General features: G+C 37.6%; 1 protein-coding gene across 4 annotated transcripts in view; it reads right to left on the reverse strand.

Annotated features, from left to right (window-relative positions):
* Positions 1–10,555, reverse strand: part of NOVA1 (NOVA alternative splicing regulator 1) — a 174,920-nt gene extending 164,365 nt beyond the window's left edge. Inside the window, exons 1-2 of one of the 4 annotated variants that reach the window (XM_042467230.1) lie at positions 10,150–10,555; positions 7,837–7,980 (exon numbers count right to left, since the gene is read on the reverse strand). In XM_042467230.1, the coding sequence (XP_042323164.1) occupies positions 7,837–7,980; positions 10,150–10,285 (280 nt within the window). In that variant the 5' untranslated portion in view covers positions 10,286–10,555. Of the gene's footprint in view, positions 1–7,836; positions 7,981–9,102; positions 9,204–9,506; positions 9,680–10,149 lie in introns of those variants that run through there. The other 3 variants (XM_042467222.1, XM_042467239.1, XM_042467248.1) reach the window with 3 other exon arrangements.
* Positions 10,556–11,100: the final 545 nt, after the last annotated feature.

Genomic DNA, 11,100 nt, shown 5'->3' on the forward strand with positions numbered 1-11,100 from the left:
TACATCTCATATTGCTTGGCAAATCTCAGGCTACGTTATTGGAGTTATTTTCCAATAACTACATTATTGGGAAATATACATGTTCATTGGACAAAACAGCAGTTTCACACCTCTCAGTTTCAGGTAAATCAAATGATATGATGTGACGTCATCACACTGTGGCTTTCCCTGCACATCCCTGGCTACTCTTACATTACTTTATGCTTTACAAATAGTTATAAGAAAGAGGAATCTAAGAGAAGGTGTGGGCTGCTTTAATTAACAGCTATAACATGTTGTTTCAGCTTTAAGGAAAAACATAATTTCTATTTCATCCACCAGTAAGCATGAAACTGTTTCATACTACACACATTGCTACATTCATAATTCTGATTACTACTTTGTTTGTCTTAACTACAAATGAGATGCGGACCATGATCAGTTTAAAATCCATGTTGAATCTTCCTTATCCAAAAGGCATGGGACCAGATGTACCTTGGGGTTTTGTTTTTGTTTTTTGGATTTTAGAATGTTTGCATATACATCATCTTGGAGATGAGACCAAAGTCTAAGTATGAAATACAGGAATGTTTCATATTCACCTTCTAGACATAGCCTGAAAGTAATTTTATACATAATGTTTTTATTAACCTTGTACATGAAATAAAGTACACTGAACCATCAATTGCAGAGGTGTCACTATTAGAGCCACTCATGAAAAAAGTTTTGGATTGTGGAGTATTTCAGATTTCCAAATTCTGGATAAGGGATACTCAATCTGTTCTAACTTTGCCTGCTTCAACAAGCCTTCTCATTTTCTGGATTGGTGTTTCTAAACAAATATGATTCTACATCCCTCTAAAAATTTAATGGCTTACTACCGCCTAATGTTTCATAGATATTCTGGCAACATTTTAGAAAGGGAGACTTGTTTCCACAGAATGGTTCTATGGAGTATGATCCAAGCTAACGTCACAGAAAGGGTTTAGAATAGATAATAATAAAGACAGCATCTAATTAATAAATATATAACATTAGTAAAACTAAAAAAATAGCTAGTTTATATGTTAGTAAAACTAGCAAAGTAGCATAGTCAAGCAAACATAATACAAAAGTACAAACTGCTAACACATATGGTTGAAAGTGCTTTACTTCTGCAAAATAAAGAAACTTGCAGAGTGATTCCTCCCTCCTCCCCACCAGTTATCCCTGTTCTCCATTTTTCAAAATAATCGATATTTTTCACCGGTTTCCTGACCATGCTGATGGGACAGCAGGCCCTGCAGAACACAGCAGGAAATAGTTTATGGACAACTAACTGGAATAAAATATTGGAATCATATACAAAAGACTAAAAATGGCACTATAATTGTTTTCTTTAATAAAACAAAACAATCAAGAACATCCTGACACATAATGAGATACAGAAGACTTCCAATATACTGAAGACATTTTAAATAAATAAATAATAAAGATGTGATTCTGTCATAGCAATGTAGTCCAATAAGTATGACATTTGAAACTCCATTAAGGAAGACTAAAATAATAATAGCTTGATATTTAATTTCACTAAATATTTTTAAACAATGTATTTTGTACTGTATGTTCTGACGTTTTACAATACAAGTTTGGACATGAACTATCAAGGATTGAAAGCGGAAATCTGGCCTATATAATTTCATGCATATGGACCTAACTGAAACCCAGGAAAACAACAGAAAAATGAAGGTGAGCATTACTTCCCTGTAGGTAAAACTTTTCAAATCTCTTAAACCTGGAATTATTTAAATATGCATGGTCAAAAGGAACCAAATAAAGCAAAATACAGCCTCCAAAAAAGCAAATTTAAGTACCGTACTACTTATCTCAAGTGGAAATATTAAGCTATATGCATAAAGCTATCTATTAAACAAATGTTGGTGTTTATATGCTCAACACTGACAGGTACCCAGCATTTAAAACATACTTAACATCTCAAATCCATTAACTCAAAGCCAACACCAAATTAAATTCAAGATATAAAAAAAGGCAAGCATACAAAACAGACTAATTTTTTAAAAAGTGTACAGACCTACAGCATGATACATCACTCCCCGGGCACATTATAACGTAGAGAAATAGAATTAACATATTATGTATACCTGCATCTCTTAACAAATTATTTAAATAGCATAACATTACTTCATGCACAATATATATTTCACATTCAGTACTGATGATTTTGGACGTATATTTCAAAGTTGATCCTACAGTTTTCAATATAACCTTTCAATGCAGTCTCACAATATATAAATGCTTAATTCCAAGAGCGGAATCCCATCATATATTAACTACAAATTTGTATGTCAACATTTGGTAAGTATTTCCTCATCCTTCCATTCACTTGTCTTTACACCACAATACTAAGTACAAAAGAACAGCTATTTTCAACCTGTTTTTAAAACCTTCAGCTGGAGCATGAGAATAGCTCTTCAGATTTCTAGCATGTACTGCCATTTATGCTATGACACTGCAGCCTCTGAGGGTCAGATTAATTAAGATCAACAGCAGCTGCAGTGCAACGTGAGAAGCACACTGCCACAATTCCCACCAGTCTAGCCCAATTACCTGCAGCATTCCAGCACTGGACAACTGACAACCTTCATGTCTACCAAGTCATTCATTCCCACTGGACTCCTGAAAAATGTTAAATACAAACTAACCTCTTTCTGAAAAGGACTGCAACACCAACTACACCTAATGCAAATTACAATGAATCCTAGAAATCTTTTATCAGACAAATCTCTCTGTGTGCATATGTGCCTTCAAGTTGCCTGCTGGCCTATAGCAACTAATGTGTTTCATAGGGTTACGTTAGGCAAGGAATACTCAGAGGTGTTTTTGCCCGCTCCTCCTATGAAACATAGTATACAGCAACTGCTATTCATTGGTGGTCTCCCATCTAAGTAGTAACCAGGGCCAACCCTACTTACCTTCCAAGATCAAACGAGATTTGGTGCCTTTAGGGTATTTAGGCCGTGATCAAATCGTTACACGTTCCATGACTTTAAACTAAAGCTATGCCCAAACATGGAAATGGCATGGCAATGAAGAAAAAGCCCTAATTTTCATCCCAACCTTCATATGAATGTCTATAAAAAAAAATAGGTAGTGACTCACACAACAGTCCAACGACACCTTTCTTTTTCACATTTCAACCATGCTAAACGTAGAGGATGCAATCCTATGCACATGTATGTCAGAATAAATTTACCAGGAATTCCCTCAAAGAAAACAAATGTGGGATAGTGCTTTAAGGTATGCTTTTAAAAAAATTAACGAATTTAATTCTGGAAATTAGTCATCACTTAACAAAAAAGAGAAAGTCTTATAAGATCTCCCATATTGTGCTTATGTTACTAAAAGGTTATCTAGAACACTATTTATTTAAACAGAATTCACACTTGTGTAATTTTGTGTCAGGAACATCATCGTCTTAACAAAGAACATTTCAATTTTTATTTATGAAGATTATTCTTCAATTCAGAGTTCCTCCCCATTAAAAAAGCACCAGGTGCAAATCAACAACCCAGTAAACAACCCTATATTTATAAAGCATCTAAATTAAGGCAGTTAATGTGAAAATTCCCAACTATGACACAAGCTCCTTCTTTCACAATGTTTTTACACCCCAAAAAAAACTTGAATTGATGGCTCTTCAAAATCTAACAATTATGAATATTCATGAGTAAACGTTGCAAAATCAAAAGACAACTTGTAGACATTTCCCGCCTATGCTCATTAGTAATATAATCTAAACTGTTCCAGTGGAAATTCCTTCCACGTGTTTGGTTTGTGTAAATGTGAACAGTTCAGCATCTTTGGAGTAGCATGGGAATTGCTCAAGCTCTGAATATGGGTGATTACTGTACTTTGACAAAGAAAAATATTTCCTCAACTGGGCTGATTAGGAGGAAGGAAAAATAGCATGTACACTACACAGAGGGGTGGATTGGTGATCATATTCCTTTTTTACTCATTCTATAATTCTATATATACTTTGTAGGGAGTAAGTCTTCCTTAACTGGCATTCATAAACTTGTTTGGCAATTAGCACTTTTCAGCTAAATCCAATTCTTAATGAGAAATAGAGTAGACCCATTTAATCAAAGGGACTTACATAAATGCAGCCTTAACAAACTCTGATCATTCAATGTGGTTACTCTTGTTGAAACCAACAATTGGATTTAGCTCTAAGTACATGACAAGTTTATACATAAGGGAGATTTTTAAAGAGCATGCTCATTTCAATTTAGACCAAGCAGGACATGTTCTTTTTAAGCTTTCTTCAACAATTGAAAAATCAATCACCAAAGCAACAAGGGACAAAAACCACATAAGCCAACACATTCCCAACAGCCACAACACATATTTAATGGAAACACTGCAGCCTGTATGTAACATTTGCTAAAGCAAAAAAAACCCTCCATATCAGGAAGAATTCACATTAATTTATATCTTCATCCTGAAGATTAAAACAATTACTAGAAGCAACGTTTATTCTTTTTCAGGAGAACATAAAGTAACAAAATCAACAATTGTTGTACAACTGAGAAGTATGCCTTCAATCGTCTGGTATTCCGAGACTAAGCCTTTTAAGAGGCACTGAATCTTGCAGATTGCTCCAAAGGACCATAATTTGCCCAAATAAATATTCAGTTAAAACTATGCTGCTCTACCTGTTATCCAGGTATAAAGTACGTACAATAAGGTTTCTATAATTTATATGACATCCTGGAAGAAAGAAAACAAAATATTTTTGGAACATATATGCAATACTGGCACTAACAATATAATAGGGTGGAGAGGTCACTGCCTTTAACATGAAATGGTGTCTTCACTTGAACATATCTCCAAGCATTTAGGACTCCCAGGCTATTCACACTGGCATCATGACTTCAATCACATTTATGCCTTTAATGTTTTATGCCTTTAATGTTTTTTTTTAATTTAAACAAAGATACAATTAAAAATTACTAGCAGAAAAGCTATTAATGAACATTTCTTTTTTAAAAAATGCTTTAAGCTATTATTGTTCATTAAGGGCTTCTATAATTTTATTATATTTTGTTACATATGTTATAATTTTCATATTATAAATTTCAGAAATTTATTGCCATAGAAATGACCATATAGATCAGTGGGATTTGCGCGCACATGTTTTATACTCATTTACATAAACAGTCAATCCATTACAATCTATAGCTAAAAATACACATATATAAAGTCATTTTCAAAAGAAATATTAGACTGCACAAGCACAGAATGAAAATGAAGCTACAAATTAACAAGACAGCAAACAAGAATTCATCAGCCCATTTGCAGTAGCTTTGTTTCAAGATCACTGAAGATTCAAGATTCTGAAAGCAGTTTCTTTCATTGACCAATTTTACATGCAAGCTATGTGGCAACGCTATATAAACTCACAGTTCTTATAATTTTTAAGTGCATATACCTAAATAATTATGTTTATTATAACATTTGTCCAATTTTATTTAAACAGTGGCTGAAGTGTACTGATAACCAAACTACTTTTAAAAACATTTGCTAATAATATGATTATATTAATCAATTTTTTCTCAGAACACTTCAGTAATATTATTCACATTACTCATTAAAATAAATGGTCTTTCTTCTGGTCATATTGGAATACCTACATTTACTCTATGCAAGATAATAATAGAGTTCACTTGGATTACATAGTTCACCACATAATGCAGTCTCTTTTGATATAACAAAGGAAACTTTCATTGCAGCAACTGTCCCTGTACTACTTAAGCAACTACTAGCCAAGTAAAGAATAATTATCCATATGAAAGTGATACACGCTTCTATGTGTACTTTTTAACACATTAATTGGCATTTTACACCCAAACAGTGTTAATGTCCATTCTACTGAAAAACTAGACTTAGGTTTCGCATAGTTCATCTTCAGATTTAAGGAATAATATGGGTTGGAAGAAACCTAAATGCCAGCAGCTTGCAGAATGCAAAGAGATCAAAAGATTTGTCAGATGCATGGTGAAATCTAAGAAACGCTAATTAGCATTACGAAAGACTGAATACCTGTTTATGCCTTGGCAGGTAGTAATGGAGCTAATGTCCGAATCATTTATTCACTAAAATTGGTAGTTTGGCTTCAAATATTAAATAGGTCTTGCGGTGCCTAAACAAGGGATTAGCCTACACCTGTTACAGTCAGACTGTACACGCACCCTCTCCTTCTGGCACTTCTTTCAGAGGGAACCTGTTTACGTCACACAGGAACACAGTGTTGCAAGCTTGTCATCATGCCTTGTCTATTTTGTTTTAATTTTCAAGGAAAATGTCTAAAATGTTTACATTTGCCCATTTTTAAAATAAAAACATTTAATAATGATTTAAACAAACAATGGAGAAGATTTCTGTTAATGTTACAAACAAAATTAACATTGCTCTGCAGTCAGCTAATTCGATAATTAAAATTTGCATTAAAAATCATGAACACCAATTCCACCTTCTTACTGGATACTCTTACGGTTAATACCATGCATCTCTTTTATAGTAAACTATTCTCACTATATTCAGTTTATTAACAGAGTAATAATCCTTAACTGTCATTATTTTTACAATCACAGCCTTTTCTGTCTCAATACGTATTAATTACACTATCTACACACACTTCTATATTATATATACCTTTCAAAAATATGTAAGCTATATAACCAATACCTCAAAAACTATCACAAGAAAAAAGGCATTATAAAACGAACCAATTGCACTAGTAGTGTAAATATACAATTTCACATCCTGCCTCTCAAACAGAATGCTACCTGTTAATATTCTGAACACCTGCACTGTCTGCCTCTGTATTAGCTCTATCACAAGAGGATGCCAACCTTTCAATTCAAAAACATCTATCCACTTTGGAATAGAAAACTGCCCTCCCCCCCAAAAAAAAAACAGGAAGGAAAATAGCTCTCTCAAGTTACACTTATAACAGCCTTAACCACTTTTTCAAGATTTAATCATCTCTGAATATGATCACTGAATGCAAGCAGTTCCTTTGCATTACAAGGAAAAGCAAAAGAAAAAACAGGCCATCTCAGTAGAAAGCCACCACTACGGAAATTACAAAATCAACACACTTACAGAACACTAATGTTTCTACTATCACTGGTTATCTAAAGGGATATTCATTAGAGCAGGCAATCAGGACGCAAATTAAGAAATCATTGGTATAGTAGAGATCAGAAAACCATATATGAATTACACTGTTTTTTCAACATGTGTGCAACAGAACTCAATGTATTGTTAAAAAAATAGACTCAAGACCACACATTCTCTTTTTTCCAAACTACGTCCTGCATATTCTTTCACAAGAGTCTTTTGTTACCTATCACAACTGTGAGAAACAAAACAAAGGAAACATCTGAAGAGCTGAACTTGCTCTTTATACTTCACACTAAGACTAGTGAACAAAGCAATGAAGCAGAAGAAAGGTACATAATGGATTTAAGGTAAATGGCCTATTCTTCAAGAAGCATCCTTGAACTGAATATTTCAAACATTTCCTGCAGTAAAAATACATCCAGAAGACATATTCATTACCTTCTGACTTTTTCCACAATCCATTTTCAAAAGAAAATCATCACATCTAAGACCAGTCTGTTTGTTCAGAATTACATTTAAGAACACATTTTACTACTTAAGGATGACAATGATTTTAGTGGAAGGGTAATACTATTTAATTATACAGGTAAACTGTTTTTAATGATACAGAATGTGCATGCATTACCCCAGGGATATGACAAATAAGCTTCTGCATCTTGCGCCTACCTGGGTAAAAGTCTTTGGATTTAGAAAGCTTGATGGTAGCCCCAGTTTCTTTCTGCAACTGAACAATTGTTTGTCCTCCCTTCCCAATTATAGATCCAGCCGCATAACTAGGTATGAGGACCTTTAGAAAATATTGGCCGTCCTCTGAAAAAAAAATGATACACGAAAGGTTAATTCGCTACCCAAAGTCTCATTCTTACTCAGATCTACAATGCTGGCTTGTAGTATCAATGAACAGGTATTCCACCCACTATGTAACCAGTTGCACTACCTTCCATGCCTGTTTCATCTCCAACATGATCTGCTCTGAAGAAATGAAGAATCAAAGGAACTGTTCTTATTTTATGGTGCTGCAGGACACAATGACCCAATTCAAGAAGCAGTTCTTCATGTGAAATAGTTTTACTACTATTTAACAGGAAACAATGATAGGACTCTTTCAAACAGAAGACAAAACACTTGCCCAGGAATAACTTTCCCTAAAAATGCTAGAAGTAAAAGCTTCTTGCTCCTCATCCGCAATTACGGATTTCATTAAAAATACAGAACTCCCCCTGCTAAAATAATCAAAAATTTGTAATTTTTATGCAAAGGGTCTTAGTTATCAGCATGAAAGCACAGCACAATATGGATCTGATCATTTGCCTCAGTAATCCTGATGTATTTCTTTAGCACTTCTTAGGTAGGAATGATCCCTTAAGCTCATTAATTAAAGGATGTTAAGAAGAAGAAGAATTCTTCCCTGTTAAAAGAAAGCTAGCTATGTATACGCTTAAAAAAAGGTGACAAGTCAGTGTGTCAAGATGCTCCAAAACAGAAAAAGGGGGGAGAGCCCCATAACAGGGGAGCAGGGGAAAACACAATGGACGAAACAAGTAATATTTATTTACAGTTGAACCTGTGTGCTCCTTTCACAGGTTGAAAGGCATCAAATTCTGGGGGAGCTGAAGAAACCGCCATGGAGCCGTGCAACAAAAGACACACCACTTTAAACATTCTCCAAATGTCCTTTACCTACGAGTTTAACCTAGAAAGGCATGTTAAGAGAAGTTTGTATGCAAAAGGATCAGGTTGAGAGCAAGCTGACTTTCCTCTGAGAGAGAGAGAGAGAGCCAAATGTCCCAGCTAGAACAGGTGAGCCCCTCCCCATCCACAGACACACACACACACACAGTCTATACAAATAGTTAAATGCATCCCCTATCTAGCAGCTCTGTGCTGGCTTGCTAATGCTGGATGAGGATGAGGATGATGAATAAAATTCACCTCTGCCTCGGTGCATTGTTATGAAGGCTCCAGTGCAAATGGATGGAGGAGATGCTGGTCCCGTTATAACTCATCTCATCCAGGAAGAGCAGGATGTTAACTAACAAGTCGCCGCGCCAAAGACAGGCAACTCCCGCCCTCCCTCTGCAAACCTCTCTCTCTCTCTCTCTCTCTCTCTGACACACTCACACTCACTCTCTCTCTCTCACACACACACACATCCCACCCCTGTGTGACCCAACCCCAGGAAGCACACAGGAATCTGTGCAAGGCTTTTCTGTGTGCAAGGTTTTTGTTTTCCCCCCAAGGAAAGTGGGTGTATAGTAGGGAGGAAAAACAGGCACCATCGTCCCCTTTTTTGTTTCCCCCCTTGTGTTTGGAAAGGAAAGGAAAAAGGCATCTACCTGGAGGAAGAGGAAGAGGATTCTCACAAGGAAAGGAGACCATATTCACCATCATCATAGCAGCAAAAGCAGCAGAGAAGGAAAGTGCTCCTTCCCAGCAGCCGCCATTTAAACCCCTTTACTTGAGTTCCTCTCCAATTGTTTAAGGGTTAAAACACACACACAACACACAACACACACACAAAAGGCGTGCCAAGCAAGAAAGGGATAGTGGAGGAGAGAGGGCTTTGAGGCATCCACACACATGCACACACCACAACCACTCCTCTCTTCTTTCCACCCACAGCCTGGTCGAGGAGGGTGAAAAACATCCAATGTGTGAGTGTGTGTGTGTAAATACTGCAAGAATACTAGATAGAAATATGCTTGGAAAGCGGCGCCATTTTGATGAATGATAATAACATTATATTATTAGTATTGAGAAAGAGGCTGAGAGAGAGAGAGGGATAAGGAAACGTGTGTGGTTGGAGGAGCTGTGTGTGTGTGTTGTTGTTATTGTGTGTGTGTTTGTGGGAAGGAGTCAGGGCGAGGTGAAAGGGAGGCAAAACGGAGGCAGGTAAAGGGGGGGAAGGTGGTGGGTGGGGAATTTGGGAGGAAGAAGAGGAAGGAAGGAAGAGGAAGAGGGGTGGAAGTATGTACCCACCGCCGGTGTTGGTCCTTTTGGTGCTGCCTGCTTCAGGGGGCGCTTCTAGGGGTCTCTTCCGAGAGTCCGGCGGGTCGAGGTCTATGGGCACCCCGGTGTGGGTCCCGTTCTGCTGGATGGGAGCTGCCGCCATCATGTTTGCTGCTGCTGCTGCTGCTAATGCTGCTGCTGCTGCTGTTGGGGAGGAGAAGTGGCTGCTTCTCCCTTCGGGGTGAAGAGGAGGAGGAGGAGGAGAGGAAAGGGGAGACCTCGTCGTCCCGCTCCCTTTCGCCTCTCCCCTCCGCAGCGGCTTCTTTGGAGGGAAGCCTTAGGAGCCTCTCAGGAAAAAGGATGCTTTTTGGGGGGATGGGATAGGCGAGGAGGAGGAGGAAGAGGAGAGGAGAGTGGAGCAGCTGCAGAGAGGTAAAAATAAAATAATAATAATAATAATAATAATATAATATTAATAATAGGGGGTTAATAATAATAATAATAGGGGGAAGAAGGGGTGGGAGAAAAGGGGGTGATAAGAGGATGAGGGGAGGAAGAGAGGTGGGAGGAAGAGGAGGAGGGGAAGGAGGGAGGGAGGAAGAAGGAGTGAGTGAGTGAGTGAGGAAGGGAGGGAGGGAAGGAGGGAGGCGGAGGAGGAGGAAGAGAAGAGAGGGAGGGAGGCGAGGTGTGGAGATCTCTGAGGAACAGATTTGGGGATGTGCCTCAGTGTGGGGGCTCCCCCTTCACTCTCTTTCTGACTCTTCTTTTCCCCCACTCTCCCTCCTTGTCTTTCTTTTTCCTTCCTTCCTTGTCCTCCTCCTCTCCTTTCCTGCCTCTAGTCAAGCGTTGAGGGAAGAAGAAGCTGCTAAGGGTGCTGCTGCTGCTGCTTTCTCATGCTCTTCCCTGCCTTTACTAGAGAGAGAGAGAGAGAGAGAGAAAAGAAAGAAGAGAGAGAGAGAAAGGCTCTCTGTCAGGAGTTGC

The sequence above is a fragment of the Sceloporus undulatus genome, chromosome 1 (genome assembly GCF_019175285.1).
Source record: "Sceloporus undulatus isolate JIND9_A2432 ecotype Alabama chromosome 1, SceUnd_v1.1, whole genome shotgun sequence".
NCBI classification, from domain to species: Eukaryota; Metazoa; Chordata; class Lepidosauria; order Squamata; family Phrynosomatidae; genus Sceloporus; species Sceloporus undulatus.